Source organism: Nicotiana sylvestris, chromosome 12, assembly GCF_000393655.2.
Source record: "Nicotiana sylvestris chromosome 12, ASM39365v2, whole genome shotgun sequence".
Classification (NCBI taxonomy): domain Eukaryota; kingdom Viridiplantae; phylum Streptophyta; class Magnoliopsida; order Solanales; family Solanaceae; genus Nicotiana; species Nicotiana sylvestris.
In genome coordinates, this window is record NC_091068.1 from 55,896,220 (window position 1) to 55,916,822 (window position 20,603).

The window sequence follows — 20,603 nt, forward strand, 5'->3', positions numbered from 1 at the left end:
ATGTGTGTGGCCCTAAGGCTCATTAAGCTGGCGACAATGGCTCTTACGCTTTGCGTCGAAGAGTCCTTTTATGTAGGCTTTATTTTTTCCTCGATAAGGATATTTTGAAATAGTGTTTGCTCGACTCTTCGATGGCTGAAAAAACCTCGATTGCGAATCGTTATATGGCAATGAACGAGCACCTCGGGAGGTTTGGCTCAGAATTTGAGTATCTCGAAGCCGATGTTTAGAAGCTGACATGGTCGAAGCCCTTTTTCCTGTATCGGGGGTAGCCTATTTAAGTGGTTCTTTTCGAAGTAGATTTGAAGTAATTGAAGGCCTGTGATTTTGTAGTGACAGTCGGACATCCCCGAGTTGCATTAGTTCAGTTGGTACACCCGTGTGACCAGAGTCATTTGTGTTCGTCCGGAGCCTTTGAGTCCCGAGTGAAGTAGTTTCAGCATCTATATCGGGGGTATGCCTTTTTAGGGGTCTTACAAGTTCGATATATAGCCGAAACTTTGAGATCAGGTTTATGCCTTTAGTAAGGTCTTACAAGTTTTACATGCCTTTGAGGTCTTACAGTTTTGGATACTTGGTACAAGTATTGTTCATGCCTTGCTTGAGGTCTTATAGTTATTGTTCATGCCTTGCTTGAGGACTTACAGGTATTGTTCATGCCTTGCTTGAGGTCTTACAGATATTGTTCATGCCTTGCTTAAGGTCTTACAAGACCGAGTCTGCCCACTCAGGGTCTTATGGCCTCGGGTTTTTTAATGATTGGCGACAGTCCCCGAGTCATCAAGGGTATATTGGCTCGGAAGCCGTTACTTGTAAACTTAGCATTACCTCATTAAGGGCTTACGATTTCGGAGATTCCGACCCTAAAGTCGTGCATTTTTTTGAGATTTTGACGCCAGTCCCCGAGTATTCGGGGCACTTTCAGCATTGGAGACATTTTGCGATTTTCATGTTGCCTTATTTAGGGCTTATGAGCTTGAAGTCCCCACCCGGAGGTTGTTCAGGTGTTGAATTGTTGACGCCAGTCCCCGAGTGTTCGAGACGTTTTCGATGGAGAAGTCATTTTTGCGGAGGTGCCGATCTTCTTTTGGAGTGTGGGATGCTTTGATAAAAGATATTCTTCAATTACTTGGTACAAGTGTACATGTTTTCACCATCGGGGGCCCAGCTATACGGACATGGCTCGTTCGACCGTTTGGCTTGGTACATCATTCTCTTATTGGGTCCCTATTTGGTGTTTCTTGGCTTTTCCGAGCGAATGGCCTTCCGGGGGGGATGCCCCCTAGTGTTCGAGGTTGATTGTGAAAGAAGCCTCAAATACTTGTTGAGTCTTCCTTAGGTAGCATGTGGATATTGCCTCGTTAAAAACCTTGCCGGTAAAACCCTTTTCGGGATAAAAACCCAGCCAAAGGAGAAGAGTACAACACATGCTTTTGAAACCTAAGCCCTTTGGACTGGGAAGAGCTTCGGTTGTTTCGACCAGATACCTGCATTACGGTTAGTATAAAATGCCACTAAAGAAAGGGAGACGGACATACCTTAGTGTAAATGGCACTTCAGATCTTGGTGTGACTCATTCGTTTATTACGAGGACTCGGTATGGTCCTTTGTTTTGTTAAGTCGGGCTTAGCCAGGAATGTAGCTTGTCATCGCTATTTTATTGTTTGCATATCCTTTGCCTCCTTCGGTGGTGGAGGTACTTGCGCTGGCGCTATGTCATGCACCACAAACATTTCCTTTTCCGCATGCTGCTCCCCGTAGATAGTTTTTATTCCATCCTTTGTTGGGAATTTCATCATTTGATGGAGGGTGGATGACACTGCTATCATGCAGCGTATCCACAACCTTCTGAGCAAGGCGTTGTATCTTATGTCTCCATCGATAACATGGAATTTGGCATTCTTGGTCGTGCCGACCACGTTGATTGGATGGATAATTTCTCCTTTCGTTGTTTCACTTGCCATGTTGAATCCATTGAGGACTCAAGTGGCGGGCACGATTTGGTCAAGCAGTCCGAGCTGTTTTACCACCCTCGACCTGATAATGTTGGCTGAGCTACCTAGATCTACGAGTACACATTTTATTTGATAAGAAATTACAAGGAAAGAGATTACCAGTGCGTCATTATGGGGTTGAGACAAGGTCTTGGTGTCCTCTTCGTTGAATGTGAGGGCATATACCCCCGGGTTTTCTTTTCTCTGATGATGGATATTTTTGTCTTTCTCATCACGGGTTCCTGTGGGGCATCGATACCTCCTAAAATCATATGGATGACGTGTTGTTGCTCATTTTTTTCGTTCTTTTTGGCCGCCTCTCTTTCTTGGAACTGATTTTGGCCCGGTCGCTTAAGAATTCTCGGAGGTGACCTTTATTGAGCTGTCAGGATACTTCCTCTAGGAGTTGGTGGCAATCCTCGGTCCTGTGGCCGTGCGTGTTGTGAAAATCACACACCAAGTTATGATTCCTTTGTGAAGGATCTGATTGTATAGGCCTGGGCCACCTGGCATCTCTGATTTTACTATTGGTGAACACGATGTCTAACACATCGACATTGAATTTGTACTTTGATAAGCAAGGTGCCTCCGTTGGCTCTGCATTCCTATCGAACCCAACTTTGTTGATGAGTCTCCGAAGATTCTGTCCTCGATCTATCCTTTGATCGTTACGAGGTAGGTTGCGCCTTGAGGCGTTCCTTCTATCTTCGGTGTATGGTTGATATCTTTCTTTGTTTGGCTTTGGCTCCTTCGCCAAGAGCCTGCTTAGGTATACTGAGCATGAGGGGGCTCCCAGCTGGTCATCCTTGACCCTGATTTTTGACTGGTATCGGTTGTGGACGTTTGACCAGGTCACGACAGGATATTCGACCAGGTTCTCTTTCAGCTGCTTCGAAGCCACTGAGCTCCGTTCATTTAGACCTTGAGTGAAGGCTTGCACCGCCCAATCATCAGAGACCAGTGGTAAATCCATTCGTTCTGTTTGGAAGCGAGATACGAACTCTCGCAACATTTTGTTCTCCCTCTGCTTGATCTTGAACATGTCAGATTTCCTTGTCGCTACTTTGATGGCATCGGCATGTGCCTTTAAGAAAGAGTCTGCCAGCATGGCAAATGAGTCTATGGAGTTGGGAACTAGGTTGTGATACCACATCATGGCCCCCTTCGAGAGTGTTTCCCCGAACTTCTTCAGTAAGTCGGACTCGATCTCGTCGTCTTTTATGTCATTGACCTTCACTATGCAAGTGTAAGCAGTAACGTGCTTATTAGGGTTTGAGGTCCCGTTGTGTTTGGGAGTTCTGTCATTCTAAACCTCTTTGGGATGGGTTTCGGGGCCGCTTCCTCTGGGAACGACCTTTGTATGAACTTCTTCGAATCCACACCTTTCAGGACCGGGGGTGCACCCGGAATTTGATCGACGCTGGAGTTGTAGGTTTCGACCTTTTTGTCGTTGGCTTCTATCATTTTCTTACCTGATTTGATCCTCCTGGTGAGGTACTCGAGAATTTTTATGATGACAGGGTCAGCTATCGACCCGTTATTGCTTGATCTCTCCGGTACCTGTTTGGCTGAGGGAGCCGTCCCCGGTGCTACCATGCTAGGAGTCTTCTGGTGAATTTGCAGCTGAGCAATGGCTAGCTATTGTTCCTGCAACATTTCACAAATAACATAAAGGCTAACCTCACATTCTTCCCTAGTCGAGGTTTTCTAAGCTTCTTGCGGATCCCCTTGGCGTACGCTCTTGTCAGTGTGGGAGCTTATGTTAATGTGTTGGGTGTCGTGTGAGACCGCGTCCACGGGGATTGGTTTTGGTGCATTCCCAGGGTTTTCATGGTGGCACACCAACACCTTGAACACCCATACTGTTTTCTCCGTGGTCCTCGAGATTGTTGTTTCCACCTCTATTTACTGAGTTAGACATTTTGACCTGAAATCGAAGATCTTTGGACAATAAAAAGCGTGAAAGACAACTTGCGTTTTGTAGCTAAACCAACAAGAAAATAATCACTATTATTTTTAGCCCTACAGTGGGTGCCAAACTATTTACCGTGAAAATGGTAATAACAATTAAATTTGATTATGGGATTCTAAAAATACGTGATTTGTTTTTATGCTAGTTGTTAAGCAGTTGATGTTATCTGTGAAGTTTAGAAATGAGATAAGAGAAATGTTCGAAGGGATAACCAAACCGATAGGCCAATTATCGGGACCTCGAGCTTGTCGATTCGGGGGCCTTGAGGTCGATTCCGGAGCTCGACTATGAGCTATTGAAGGCAATCGAAGTGTGGCTAATAGTTATAATAAAATTAATGGAGGCTCTTTATGGACAATGATGAGAAAATATGAAGATAATAAATGAAGGCAATAATATCGAGAGAGTATGTTAGAGAGCAAATAGAATGTTCTTGTATATTTCGTGTGGAGCGACTGAAGCAACAGAGAGTTCTAAAATGATAAAGATCTCCTTTATATATGAGGTGAATCCTAATATAGTACAAAATGCATTAATTATAAAGATAAAGTGATGGGACAACTACATGACACCATGATTCAGGGCTAGGATAGTCTACTAGGCTCTGTCTGCCCTTGCTGCGTACTTTGGGAACTCCCTATTTCTATTACAACCGTGGTCAACATTGTCCTTAGGCCAAGCATCGATGAACCTCGGGGGAGGAAACTCGACCATAGCCTTGCAGCCTCAAGCCTTCAAGAGGATTATGTGGGGCGCCTCGATGATGAGGAATTAGACCCTCCGATTTCCCTGTATACAAGTTGGCATCCTCTCCTTCTTCCTCGTCATCCCGAAGTTGTTGGACCACGTCAGTGGATAGGGATGCAAGATTAGCCCTAGGCTTTCGAGCCCTATTTTTCTTGGGCTTCGGGGAACTTGGTGGCGAAGCCCTTTTTCTTTTTATCTCTTTGGTTGGCTTCAGGATTTCCTCTTCACTGGGCGGAGGCAGCCTCATAAAAACAATGTCTCTGAGGCCTGTGTAAGGGTAAAGTAAGTATTTTACAGAGAAACGTCAACATATGAACAAAGGAACTCACCATGGTTTTTAGCTTCCCACCGACTATTGGCCAAATCACGCTAACAGGGTTCAGCATGTGAAGAAGTGGAGGCCAGTTGTCGAACCCAATCTTTGAGGTCTGGAATCGCACCAGGAAACCAAGGGGAAGCTGCACCATCAAAAAGAAATTAGACCGAAGAAGTGTAGAGTAAGCAGAGTAGTAAGCACCATCGATAGGGTTGCACTTTTGTTTCATGTTCCATTCCTTGGGGAATGACATCCTTTCGGCAGGAATTAGGTCGGAGGTCTTGATTCGGACAAATCCACCCATCCATCCTCAGTCCTTGTCCTCATCGATACTGGAAAATAACACCTTCGAGGATCGACGCTGGAGCTGTATCAATCCACCTCGATAGAGGCGAGGACTATATAGCCTGATCAGATGGTTGAGGGTAAAAGACATCCCCTCAGCCTTGCTCAAAAAATACATGAGCAAATTGACAATGCGCCAGAAAGAAGGGTAGATCTGGCCAAGGGTCACCCGATATTGGTGACAGAAATTGAGAATAACTGGGTCTATGGGACCCATCATGAAAGGATAAGTATACACACTTAAGTATCTTTCCACATGGGTGGCGATGTCCTCCTCAGGGAAGGAATCGCCACCTCCTTATCCTCCCAATTGCAGTCCTTTTTCACCTGCTCGAGATCATCTTCAGTTATCGAGCAGAAGTATCGGAACATGGGCTCGCATCGACCTGGAATTGATGTAGGCTTATCAATTTTGAAATAGAAAGATAGCTCACATGGACCAAGAATGAACTCATCGATACAAGGTGCCACCGTCATTCTACCACTGGCCGACCACGACTATGAGGAGGCTTTTTCTTTCTAAGGAACCGTTTTAGATATTTTAGCCATCACTGTTGTGAAACTCAAGAGAAGAGAAGAAGTTGGTATTGTGACAACCACAAATTAAAGAAAATGATGGACTCAAAGAAGATGAAGAAGCTAGTAAAGATTTGGGAAAGGTTTGAGAAGTAAAGATTGCAAAGGTTGTGAAATTGGCCTATTTATAGTGGCCGCTTCAACGGTTTGAGGAAGCCAATGACCGACCATCAGCTGCCTTCAACTAATGACCTTGGGAACTATGCAGACGCGACCTTTCAATCACTTTTACCGCTGATGTCACGGGATTGACATCATGATCGAGGCATCAGAGGATCGAGGATCAAATTGTTTCTTATCATCTTACTCTAAGAAATACGAGGACTATCTGTATACAGTTGAAATCAGATATGTCCGATTCCGTAGGCTCGAGGGGTCGCTTCATGAAAAAGTTCGAAATAGACCGGGATTGAGCCCGATGACGGAGTACAAGACTCAAGGATCTAAGAGCTTGATGAACACCAATGCCAAGTATGACCAACCTTGAGATAATACCATTATGGTTTCATAACTTAAAGAGCGAGATTCCCGCAATAGTCCTAAGACCATGGCGTAAAGTTCGGAAGGATTTGTACTAGGCGGTTAGACATCTGTATAATAAGATTTCCTGCTACAATTAGAAGTGTACCTTATTTAGGATTCCCCTACTATATAAAGGGGATCCCAATCATTTGTAACGCATCATTCATTGACAAGAGAATATACATACATCACTTTCTAGCTTACTGTTCATCTGAATTGCCTTATTATTATTTTATTGTTCTTATTCACCTACCTTGAGGTTGCCATAGCTCGAGGTCGAGACTTGCTTACACAATAGTTTGATTTACCTTACTCTTTAAGTTATACATTTGATTCCTCGTGTATCAGTTAGTATTGGATTAAATCACATATCCTTAAAATCACAATATAAGTTTAATTGTTACTCGGATTTTAGGGTAAACATGGTTAGAGAAAAAAATTCACTCATTCAATTAATTAAATTGATGTACTCTGGCATGCATTTTTTTCTTTTATAGGCCATTCATAGTTAGGGACACTTAATTACAATGATTTAAATGAACTGTTTAGGGTTTAGAGATTTTCCTATGTACTTTGTGAATTATCCGGATTTGTCCTTGAACATTATGAATGACAAAATTTGTCGTTTATGCTGTTGTTAGGCTTGAAGGGCAAAATTAAGACATTTTGGTAACATTGAAGGTAAAAATAAGATATATTTTTAACGGAGTAAATTTGTTCTAAATCGTATATTCCACGGAAAATTTGGACCTTTGCCCAAAGAAAAATAGAACTTGAGAGGATTAACAGGACGTGATACTTGAGTTAAAATTGTTACTTTTTGTTTACTAAGTTGTTTATTATAACAAATAACAAAAGAGTAAGAAGTTGTGCGTTCAAGACCCCAACATGCTACGTCAGGCTCAAGCTAAAGATTAACATTTGATAGTAAAATTTATTGAAATTACAATATTAATCGTTCAAGCTCTCACTATTAAGGATTATATTTATCCTTGTACAGACATAAAATTTGTTGTGTCTAATCCAAATAAAATTGAGCTTCTGACATACGTGGCCACTCAGCCAAAACATATATCAGTCCATGGCCCATAGTTTACATTACAATTTGTAGCCAAAAATAAATAACATATGCTAACCATTCTAACCAACAAATAGTTTTAAGCATCCCTTTGTCCCTCCTTCACTAGTCCTTTCCTTCTAACCAACATTAACAATTGCCTGATTTTTAGAAACATAATTTGTTAAATTTAGAAAAAAACAAATGAAAGTATTTCAAAACATAGTAAAGATAAATTTGCAATGAGAAATTACTATTTTGATGCACCTAACATAGAAAAATTAAAGGACCTATAACTCTTCCTCATTGGAAGCCTTAGCCATTATTGATCACATTAACCACCCATCAATACTCACTGTGTATTTCCAACAATCACTAACACCCACACTCAAATTATTAACCCTAACTCTAACTCCCCTGATTTTGATTGAACCACAACAGGTATTTCACTCCCAAATTAAACGACCAGTACCAGAAACAAAGATTCAAGGTAGAGGGGAACGTGCGCCATGAAGAAAAAAGAAGAATGAGGTGAATAAAAAAAATGAAAATTTCAAAGCACCTGGATAAGTGGATGGGTGAAAATACATACCAGATGCATGGGGAAATCGAGCAGTTGGGTGTGAATCATTCGAGCAAGGTGAGTTGAGTGTGCAAGCCTTTCTATTTTGTCTTTCTGTGTTTTTTCTTTTGACATTTGCTTTCGTTGTTTTGAGTAGATAGACAGAAATGAGAGAGAAGAAGAGTAGGGTTTAATACCTAAGGGTTCTGCGGTAAAATTACCATTGCAAAACATATTCTGCGATCTCATATGTGTTTTGCGATGGATTAGTACTTGGGAGGTGTGCAACAAATGTGCGACCCATATAGGCTATCAGTTTAGCGGAAGGTGTTGGGGCTCCCCACTTGCTCCGGAGTTGCCTACTTGGGCAGTATGCTTTGTACATGTATTGATTGGTATGGCGGGCCCCTGTCCTGGCGTTTATGACATTTATGTACTTTTAGAGGCTTGTAGACATTTGTCATATATATGGATGATTGTAAGGCCTTGTTGGCCTATGTTTTGAGCGTACAGATGATTATTTCGGTCTTATAGGCTCGTATGTCACATGTATAACTTTGTATACCATGTTGGGTCGTCCTATGTCTAGTATTTCCTTATGTTTTATTCTGGTTTACTCACGACGGCACTTCTTGCCCACTTACCCATGTTGGTACTCGGTTAAGTAAGGCACCAGGTGTCCATTGCGGTCCTACAGTTTGGGTCGTGACATGGTAATCGACCCGTTCTAGCTATATAGGTTCCTTTCATGCTTTTAATTGAGTTGCCATAATATGTTATATTCATCATCATTAGTCTATCTGCACATACTTCACTTGTCATCGTTAATACTTGTCTTAACATTTAATTGCTAATTGTCTTTACATGTTTAGTTGAAGTTATTGTTCTGTCTATTCCTTATTCATTATTTAACCGATGAGTTCCTTACTTGAAATCATTATTTCTTGGAATATCCTATTGTTGAATTGGGTATTGAGTACAAAGGCTGTGATTCACATTGAGGCAAAGTTGTAAATTGTCGAAACACTATTCTTGTTGAGTTATTCATTCTCGGTTTTTATTGTTGAGACTCTTGTACATATTGAGGTTCAGCCATGAGCTATCTATTATTTAAACACCATTATTGTTGACTCCTTTGGCAAGTTGTGATATTGGGCACTTGAGGTGCGATTTGTGATGCATTGTGATATTGATACGTATGCGGTGGTATAAGGATTGAGGTTAAAATGCATGCAGTGAGATAAGGTGGGCTTGATATGCGTGTTGCTAGTAGGAGAACTACTTGAATCCACACAGTATGATAAGGTGTGCTAAAACGCGGGAAGCTATTTTGGAAAAAATGATTGTGAAAAATAAATGCAAGGCTCCCCCGGTGATATAAGGAAAGATTGTGATTTGTTTTGTGTTATGAAACTACGAGGCGATACCTCGGTAGTGGTTTTTGTTAATACTTTTCCATTACATCACTTGTGTTTTGGTTGCTTTGTTTCCTTAGAATATTATTCCTTGTTTTCTTCCGTGATTCCTTATTTGTCTTATTTCAGTGTAACTATTCTTGGTATATTTCTTCATAGTTTCATTTCCACTGTTTATTATTATAACACTGTCATATGCCTATTCAGTTTATTTATTCCAGTAGGGCCTTAACCTGACCTTGTCACTACTCTACCGAGGTTAGGCTTGACACTTACGGGGTACCATTATGGTATACTCATGCTACGCTTCTGCACATCTTTGTGTGCAGATCCAGGTACCTCTTACTAGCCCAGATACTAGTGAGTCGAGTTTGGATTTGGATATTTCAGGGTATACCTGCCGGCACCCGCAGGCCTTAGAGTCACCCTCTATCTAGTTCTACTTTATTTTCCCTATTTATAGATACTGTTGTATATGGGTGTTCAGTATACTCTTGTAGAGCTTGTGACTTGATATCACTAGATTTTGGGAGTTTGTTTCCGTTGTGTTGCGGAGTTCTTTTATGATAGTGGTTGAGTTATTTGAGAGTTTTATCATTATCTCAGTCATATTCTGCATGTATGTTGGCCTTAGCTAGTATTAGAGTCTAGCTTCCATCACGATATCTTACGGAGGAAAATTGGAATCATGACATGTTGGTATCAGAACTCTAGATTCATAGGTGTTACGAGTCACAAGTAGGTTTAGTAGAGTCTCGCAGATCGGTACAGAGACGTCTATAATTATATTCAAGAGGCTATGGAACTGTTAGGAAACTTCACTTCTTTGATTCCTTATTGTGTGAATTTGTTGACTTCAAATTCTGAATCTTTATCTTTCTATTCTCCCACAGATGGTAAGGAAACACACTGTTAGATCTAATGATTAGACACCCGTGCCCACTGCTAGAGTTGCGAGAGGCCAGGGTAGAGGCCGAGGAGGGGCACATGGTATAGCCAGAGAACCTGCCCGAGCTATGATAGAGGAGCCTCCAGTAGCTCCAGTTGTGGGGTGGGCACCTGATACGCCTGTTGCTACCCCTGCACTTTAGGAGACTTTTGCCCAGTTCTTGAGCATGTTTGGTACTCTAGCTCAAGCGGATTTGATCCCACTTGCACCGGCAATATCTCAGGCTGAGGGAGGAGCACAGTCTCTCGTAGACCGTTCCCCAAAGCAGAGGGTCCATGCTGACCAGGTCCTAGAGGTTATACTAGTGCATTCGGTTATCCCAGTTCACCCCAGGTTAGGGCAGTAGCATCCGAGGAGGAGCATCTCAGACTCGAGAGGTACAACAAGTACCACCCTTCTACCATTAGCGGCCTAGCTATAGAGGATGCATAGGGCTTTCTAGATAAGTGCCACCGTATTCTCCATAGTATGGGTACAGTGGAGACAATCGGGGTTGCTTTCACTACTTTCCAGCTGTCAGGACCAACATACCAATAGTGGAGGGCTTATGAGGAGGGTAGCCCCGCCGAGGCAGTTTCACTCACCTGGGCTCAGTTTTTAGAGATGTTCCTGAAAGAGTTTGTTCCCCAAAGTCTTCGGGATGCATGGAGCGTAGAGTTTGAGCAGTTGCGGAAGGGTGCTATGGTGGTATCAGAGTATGCTGTCGGGTTTAGCGAGTTGTCCAGACATGCATGTGCTCTAGTTTCCACAGTCAAAAAGTGAGTCTGTTGATTTATCGAGGGGCTCAACTATGGTATTAGATTTAGCATGGCTCGAGAGTTGGAGACTAATAATCCATACCAGTAGGTGGTGAAGATCACACGAATATTAGAGGGTATGCATGGCCGAAAAATAGAGGACAGGGACGCCAAGAGGCCTCGATATTCTAGAACATATAGTGGTACCCGTGCCCTAGTTGTAGCCCATGAGGTAGAGGGTATGTGAGTCGTCCAGTTCAATCAGCACCTCCATCTTCCAATGGTGTTCTGGCTACTCCAGGTCTTAGGTTGCCTATTATGCACCGCCATTGTTTAGTGCACCTCCTGCACGTGGCGCTTTCAACGATCAGTCTTGCCGACTAGGCTCGAGAAAATTTTAGCAGACATGTCCTCTGAGAGCTTGTTTTGAGTGTGGATACACTCGTCATATGGTGAGGTACTGCTCCAGACTCATGAGGGTTGCACCTCCACAAACTACTCAGACTCCATGTATTCCACAAGGTCCCCAGACTTCTCAGGCCATGGTTACCGCACCAGTTAGCACTCCACCTGCTCAGCCAGATAGGGTTGGAGGTTAGGCGGGTAGGGATCGCCCTCGAGGGGAGGCGAGGCCATATGTTATGATCTTCCAAGCAGGACGGAGGCGGTTGCATCAGACTCAATTATCATAGGTATTGTTCCAACTTGTCATAGAGATGCCTCATTCTTATTTGGTCCAAGCTCCACTTATTCATATATATCATCTTAATTTGCTCCGTATTTGGGTACATCCTCTGATTCTTTGAGTTCTCCTATCTATGTGTCCATGCCTGTGGGAGATTCCATTAATGTTGACTGTGTGTATCAATCGTGTTTAGTTATTTTTGGTGGTTTTGAGACCAGAGTTGATCTATTTTTGCTTAGTATGGTTGATTTTGATGTTATTTTTGGCATGGGCTGGTTGTCGCCCTATCATTCTATTCTTGATTGTCATGCCAAGACGGTGACATTGGCTATGCCAGGTTTGCTGCAGTTGAGGTGGAAGGGTACTTTGAATTATGTTCCTAGCAGGGTAGTGTCTTTCCTTAAGGCACATCGATTGGTTGGGAAGGGTGTGATGCATATCTAGACTTTGTGAGAGATGTCAGTGTGGATCTTCCTACCGTTGAGTCAGTTCTAGTAGTGAGAGACTATCTAAATGTATTTCTGGCGGACCTTCCGGGCATGCCTCCTGATAGGATATCGATTTTGGATTGACTTGTTGCGGGGTACTCAGCCTATTTCTATTCCAACATATCATACGGCCCCAACGGAGTAGATCCGAAGAAGATTAAAGTAGTGTAGAGTTGGCCCAGACCATCTTCAGCCACTATGATCCAGAGTTTTCTTGGATTGGCAGGGTATTATTGTCATTTCGTAGAGAGTTTCTTATCTATTATTGTACCTATGACCAGACTGACCCAGAAGGGTGCTCCATTATAGACCAAGGAGTTTGAGGAGAGCTTTCAAAAGATCAAGACTGCTTTAACTACAGCCCCAGTGTTGTTGTTGCCTACGGGTTTGGGATCTTACACTATGTACTGTTATGCGTCACATGTTAGCCTCGATGTGGTGTTGATGCAAGACGGTAGGGTGATTTCCTATATGTCTAGACAACCGAAGGTGCATGGGATGAATTATCCTGTCCATGACTTGAAATTAGCAGCTATTGTTCATGCATTGAAGATTTGGCGGAACTATTTTGTACGGTGTCCTTTGTGAGGTCTATACCGATCACCGGAGTCTACACCATCTGTTCAAATAAAAGGATCTTAACTTGCCACAACGGAGATGGTTAGAGTTGCTTAAGGACTATGATATCACCATTCTATATCATCCTGGGAAGGCCAATGTGGTGGCCGATGCCTTGAGTCAAAAGGCGGAGAGCTTGGGCAGTTTAACATATCTACCAGCAGTAAAGAGGCCATTAGCACTGGATGTTCTGGCTTTGGCCAACCAGTTTGTTAGATTGGATATTTCAGAGTCGAGTCGAGTTCTGGCTTGCGTGGTTTCTCGCTCTTCTCTATATGATCATATAAGAGAGCATCGGTATGACGACCCCTATTTGCTTGTCCTCAAGGACACGGTTTAGCACGGTGATGCCAAGGAGGTTACCATTGGGCATGACGGTCTATTGTAGATGTAGAGCTGGCTATGTGTGCCCAATGTGGATGGGTTGCATAAGTTGATTCTTTCGAGGCCCACAATTCGCGGTACTCCATTCATCTGAGTGCCTCTAAAATGTGTTAGGACTTGAGGCAACACTGTTGGTGGAAGAGGATGAAGAAAGATATAGTGGAGTATGTAGCTCGATGCCTAACTTGTTAGCAGGTGAGGTATGAACATCACGACTAGGTGGGTTACTTCAGAGGCTTGAGATTCCCGAGTGGAAATGGGAGCGAGTTACCATGATTTAATTGTTGGGCTCCCACGGACTCATGAGAAGTTTGACGCCCTACGGGTGACTGTGGATAGATTGACCAAGTCGGCTCATTTCATTCCAGTGGTGACTACTCATTCTTTAGAGCAGCTGGCTCAGTTCTATATTCGCGAGATTATCCGACTTCATGGTGTGCTGATATCCATCATTTCTGATCGAGGTACGCAGTTTACATTACAATTCTGGAAGGCCATACGACATGATTTAGGCACACCGGTTGAGTTGAGTACAACATTCCACCGTCAGACGGACGGACAATCTGAGCGCACTATTCAAAAACTGGAGGATTTGCTTCACACTTGTGTCATGGAGTTCAGGCGTTCTTGGGATCAATTCTTGCCACTTGCAGAGTTTTCTTACAATAATAGCTAAAAATCGAGCATTCAGATGGCCCCATAAGAGGACTTGTATGGGAGGCAGTGTTGGTCTCTAGTGGGTTTGTTTGAGCCGGGTGAGGCGAGGCTATTGGGTACTGAATTGGTTCAGGATGCTTTGTAAAAGGTTAAGTTGATTTAGAATCGACTTCATATAGCCAGTCTAGATAGAAGAGTTATACAGATCGGAAGGTTTGCGATGTTGTGTTCATGGTTGGAGAGCGGGTCATGCTTCGAGTTTCGCCCATGAAGGGTGCTATGAGGTTCGAAGAAGTGCAAGTTAGGCCCTAGGTATATTGGGCCTTTCAATATTCTTGAGAGGATTGTTGAGGTGTTCTACAAGCTTACATTGCCACCTATAGCTTGTTTAGCCAAGCTTCTCACCATGCCAAAAGTGCTTTTTTTAATTTTTATATAAAAAGTGCCTTTTCCTCAATTTGAGGTGTTGGCCAAACTTTTTTTGGGGAAAAAAATGCTTCTGGCTTGAAGTAGAAGCAATTTTGATGAAATAGAAAAAGTAGCTTCTCTCTAGAAGCAGTAGCAGTTTTGACTTTTCTTCCTACCAAAAAGACCCTTTTCAAAATATTATATATTCCAAAATAACGTTGCTTTGTTTACACTATTAAGTAATATAAATTGACTTTTGGGATGAACTTTCATATTTATTGAATGATTCTTTGAAATATTTAAATTATCTTGAAAGAATAAAGTACTTTTAAATTTTATTTTTAAATTTTACTTAAATAAAATAAAAACTTAATTATTATATTTAATAATAAATATTTGTAGTTATTTATCTACTTATATAATATTGAATATTAAGCAAATCTCTTCATGTCCTTATTTGTAATTTGACACTTAAAAGCACTTTTTGAAAAGCTTGGCCAAGTAGAAATTATTGTTCAAAAGTGCTTTTCAAATATATTAGCCAAACACAAACTGCTTTTCTCCAAAAGTATTTTTTGAAAAGCACTTTTTGAAAAAAGCACTTCTCAAAATAAGCTGGTTTTTCCAGCTTGCCCAAACATGCTACTAGTCTAGCTGCAGTTCATCCGGTATTCCATATTTCTATGCCCTGGAAGTATCACAGTGATTCGTCCCATGTGCTAGATTTCAGCTCACTCCAATTGGACAATGATTTGTCTTATGTTGAGGAGTTGGTGGCCATTTTGGACAGGCAGGTCCAAAAGTTGAGGTCAAAGAGCATTGCTTCAGTGAATGTTCAATGGAGGGGTCAACCAGTCGAGGAGGAGACTTGGGATACCGAGCATGATATGCGTAGCCTTAATCCTCATTTTTTCACCACTTCAGGTATGTCTCTATACTCGTTTGAAGACGAACACTTGTTTTAAGAGGGGGAAGATGTAATGATCTGGCCAGTCGTTTTGAGTATTGCAGCCCTATTCCCCTATTTATTGATTCCTCTATGTTATACTGTGGTTATGTTACTTGCCGGGGTAGTTGATTTTGGTTTCGGGTGAGTTTCGGAGTGAAAAGGGACACATAGTCCCTAAGTTGGAGGCCTAAGTTGAAAGACTTGACCGTAGTTTGACTTTTGTGTAGAAGACTCCAGAATAGAGTTTTTACAATTCCAATAGCTCCGTATGGTAATCTTGGACTTAGAAGCGTGGATGGATGTTGATTTGGAGGTCCGTAGGTCGTTTCGCCTTGAATTGGAAAAAGTTAGAAAGTTGAAGGTTTGGAAGGTTGAGATGTTTGACCGAGAGTTGGATTTATTGATATTGGGGTCGGATTCTAATTCTAGAAATTGGAATAGGTGTGTTATGTCAATTATGACTTGGGTGCAAATTTTGAGGTCAATCGGAGTATTTTTGGTATGATTTGACGTTAGTTTTGGAAGTCGGATGTTCATAGTTTTAATAGGCTTGAATTGGGTTGCGATTCGTAGAATCGATGTTGTTTGATGTTATTTTAGGCCTCAAGTAGGTATGTTATGTGTTTTGGAACTTGTTGGTATATTCGGATGGGGTCCCGGGGGCCCTAGATGTGAATCAGATGAAATCAAGATGATTGTTGGACTTAGTGTTTGCTGAAGCTTCAGCTGTTCTGGTTTCATCGCACCTGTGGTGGGAATGGCCGTAGGTGCAGACTCGCTAGTACGAGTGAAGAAGCACAAAAGTGGAAAGGGGAAGCCCATGCCTTGGTTCGCAGGTGCGTACACCTAGGACTAGATGCACATCCACATGTATGATAGTTCTTCCGCAGAAGCGGAACTGGGGGAGCTTGTGAAGGACCGCAGGTGCAGTCGTGACTTCGCAGAAGAAGGCTCGCAGGTGCGAGCAATAGGTCCAGAAATACGGAATTTCATGGCATTAGTTGGAACCGCACCTGCGATGGCTTTTTCTGCAAGTGCGGCGTCGCTAGGCAGAAAAGGCTTAGGTCGAGGGTGTTATTTCATTTTCATCTTTTGGACCTAGAAGGATCGGTTTGTGGTATGTTGTCGAGGGATTTTCAAGGAAATCATCGGGGTAAGTGATTCTAACCCGGATTTGGCTATATTACATGAATCTATTGTTATTTTCATCATTTAATTAGTGATTTGAGTTGGAAAATTTGGGAAAAAATTGTGAAACTTCTTAGACTAAATTTTGGGGATTTGAAAGGTGATTTCAAGTCGGATTTGAGTAATTCTTGTATGGTTGGACTCGTTATCGAATGGGTGTTCGGATTTTGTAAGTTTGGTTGGGTTCGAGGGCTCGATATTGACTTTTTGAGTTGACTTTTGTTTATCTTTAAAGATTGAAACTTTATTGTTCGGAATAGCTTTCTATAGTTTGTATTTATTGTATGAAGTTGTTTTGGAGGTTCAAGCCATTTGGAGTTGGATAATCGCGGGAAAGGCTTACTAGTGGATTGAGTTAGTGTGTTTTGAGGTAAATGTCTTGACCAACTTTGTGTGGGAGAATTACCCCTTAGGATTGGTGTTGTTTTGTGTTAATTGTGATATGTGGAAGCCGTGTATGCAAGTTGACGAGTGTGTACACAAGCTAAAAGTGTTAATTGACCGGTTCTAGCTAGGTAGATTACTTTCATGCTTTTAATTGAGTTGCCATAATATGTTATATTCATCATCATTAGTCTATTTTCACATGCTTTACTTGTCATCGTTAATACTTGTCTTAACTCTTACTTGCTAATTGTCTTTATATGTTTAGTTGAATTTATTGTTCTCTCTATTCCTTATTCATTAGTTAAAGGATGAGTTCCTTACTTGAAGTCATTATTTTTTGAAATTTCTTATTGTTGAATTGGGTATTTGTGCTATAAAGGCCGTGATTCACATTGAGGCAAAGTTGTAAATTGTTGAAACACTATTCTTGTTGAGTTATTCATTCTCGATTGTTATTGTTGAGACTCTTGTACATATCGTGGTTGAGCCATGGGCTATCTATTGTGGAAACACCATTATTATTGACTCCTTTGGCAAGTTGTGATATTGGGTACTTGAGGAGCGATTTGTGATATTGATATGCATGCGGTGGTATAAGAATTTGGGTTGAAATGCATACGGTAAGATAACATGGGCTTGATAGGTATGTTGCTAGTTGGGGAACTACTTGAAGAAACGCGGTGTGATAATGTAGGCTAAAACGCGGGAAGCTATTTCGGAAAAAATAATTTTTAAAACTAATTGCAAGGCTCCAGCTGTGATATAAGGAAAGATTGTGATTTGTTTGTGTTATGAGACTATGAGATGGTACCTCAGTAGTGGTTCTTGTTAATACTTTTCCATAACATCACTGGTGGTTTGGTTGTTTAGCATATTACTCCTTGTTTTCTTCTGTGATGCTTTATTTGCCTTAGTTTAGTTTAACTATTCCTGGTATATTTCTTCATTGTTTTATTTCCATTGTTTATCATTATCACACAGTCATATACCTGTTCAGTTTTCTTATTTATTCAAGTAGGTCCTTGACCTGACCTCCTTACTACTCTACCGAGGTTAGGCTTGGCACTTACTAGGTACCATTATGGTATACTCATGTTATGTTTCTCCACATCTTTGTGTGCAGATCCATATACCTCTTACCAGCCTAGGCACTAGTGCGTCGAGTTCGGATTTTGAGACTTCAAGGTGTATCTACCGGCATCTGCAGGCCTCGGAGTCACCCTCTATCTAGTTCTACTTAATTTTCCCTTTTTATTGATACTGTTGTATAGGGGTGTTCAATATACTCTTGTAGAGCTTGTGACTTGATATCATCGGAGTTTGGGAGTTTGTTCCTCATGAGTTGCGAAGTTCTTTTATGATAGTTGTTGAGTTATTTGAGAATTTTATCGTTATCTCAGTCATATTCTGCATGTATGCTAGGCTTACCTAGTCTTAGAGACTAGGTACCATCACGACTTCCTGCGGAGGGAAATTGGGGTCATGTCACTCAGCCTCGTTGTTATGTATTTCTAGCTAGACATGAGGCGGAGTCGTGTGATATAGTTATTACATGTATTATCTCAATCTATTATAGAGATGCTTCCATGCTGTTTGATCCGGGTTCTACTTATTTTTATGTGTCTTCATATTTTGCTTAGCATTTGAGTATGCCTCGTGATTCTCTTGATATTCATGTTTCTATGTCTACACCTGTTGGAGATTCTATAGCAGTTGACCGGGTGTATCAGTCTTATGTCATTACTATTAATGGATTTGATACCGTAGTTGATCGTTTGTTGCTGGATATGGTGGATTTTGAGGTCATTCTTGGTATGAATTAGTTGTCCCCATATCACATTATATTGGATTGTCATGCCAAGATTGTGACTTTAGCCATGCCAGGGTTTCCTAGATTGGAGTAGAGAGGGACTCTAGTTGTGAGTGAGTTTCTAGAGTTTCCTACAGATTTATCGGGTATGCCACCCTATAGACATATTGACTTTTGCATTAATTTAGTTTCGGTAACTCAACCTATTTCTATTCCACTGTATTTTATGGATCCAGCTAAGTTGAAAGAATTAAAGGATCGATTGCAGGATTTGCTTGACAAGGGATTCATTAAACCGAGTGTTTCACCTTAAGATGCGTTGGTGTTGTATGTTAAGAAAAAATAAGGATCGATGAGGATGTGCATAGATTATCGGCAGTTAAACAAGGTAATTATAAAGAACAAGTATAGGATTGATGATCTATTTAACCAGCTTCAGGGTGCCAAGGAATTTTCCAAGATTGATTTGAGATCTCGCTACCATCAAGTGAATATTAGGGCATCAGATGTCTCTAAGACATCATTTAGGACTCATTATGTTCATTACGAGTTCTTCGTGATGTCATTTGGCTTACCTAATTCTCTAGAAGCCTTCATGGATTTGATTAACCGAGTGATCAAGCCTTAATTCGATTCCTTATTGATCATCTTCATTAATAATATTCTGGATTACTCTCTTAGTAGAGAGGAGCATGAGCAACACCTACAAATTGTACTTCAGTTTTTGAAGGATCGTCAGTTATATGCCAAGTTTTTGAAGTGTGACTTCTGGTTAGATTCGGTTGCCTTTTGGGGTCATGTTGTGTCATCCTAGGGTATCAACGTTGATCTTAAGAAGATTGAGGAAGTTCAAAATTGGCCTAAACCTACTTCAATTGTAGAGATTCGAAGCTTCCCGGATTTGGCAGGTTACTATCTCCAGTTCGTGGATGGGTTCTCGTCTATCTCAACCCCATTGACCAAGTTAACACAAAAGGGTGCTCTTTTTAGAAGGTCGGACGATTGTGACGCGAGATTTCATAAGCTCAAAACTACCTTGACTATAGCCCTAGTGTTGGCGTTGTCCACAGGTTCGGGATCTTACACTGCAGAATATTAATGCATCGCATATTGGACTTGGAATATATTGATGCAGGACGGTAGGGTGGTTGCCTATGCGTCTCGTCAATTGAAGGTTCATGAGAAGAATTACCTAGTGCATGATTTGGAGTTGGTAGCCACTATTCACGTGCTCAAGATTTGGCGGCACTATCTATACAATGATCTATGTGAGGTCTATATCTATTCAGGAAGAAGGACATTAATTTGGGACAATGGAGAGGGTTAGAGTTATTGAAGGACTATGATTTCATCATATTATATCATCGAGCGAAGGCTAATGTGGTGGCTGATGCCTTGAGTAGGATGACAGAGAGCATGGATAGTTTGACATTTTTATCGGCAGTGTAGAGGACATTAGCCATGGATGTTCAGGATTTAGCCAACCGATTCGTGAGGTTGGATGATTCGGAGCTTAGACGAGTTCGTACTTGTGTTGTGGAACAATCATCATTGTTGAACACATCAAGGCTCGCCAGTTTGATGATCATCACTTGTTAGTGTTGAAAGACACGGTGCAGCGAGGATTGGGGATGATGGTGTTATGCGGCTTCAGAGTTGGATTTGTGTTCTGAATGTTGATGAGTTGTGAGAGTTGATCCTTGAGGAGGATCACATTTCATGGTATTCCATTCACCGAGGTGTAACAAAGATGTATGTGACTTGAAGCAACACTACTAGTGGCAGAAGATGAAGAAAGACATTGTTATCATGTTAATTAGCCGTTTTCTACTTCATT

General features: G+C 41.6%; 1 protein-coding gene across 1 annotated transcript; it reads right to left on the reverse strand.

Moving 5' to 3' along the window:
- Positions 1-1,652: 1,652 nt before the first annotated feature.
- Positions 1,653-1,964, reverse strand: LOC138883063 (uncharacterized). The gene has a single exon (XM_070163722.1). The coding sequence runs from the start codon at positions 1,962-1,964 to the stop codon at positions 1,653-1,655; it is 312 nt and encodes a 103-aa protein (XP_070019823.1).
- Positions 1,965-20,603: the final 18,639 nt, after the last annotated feature.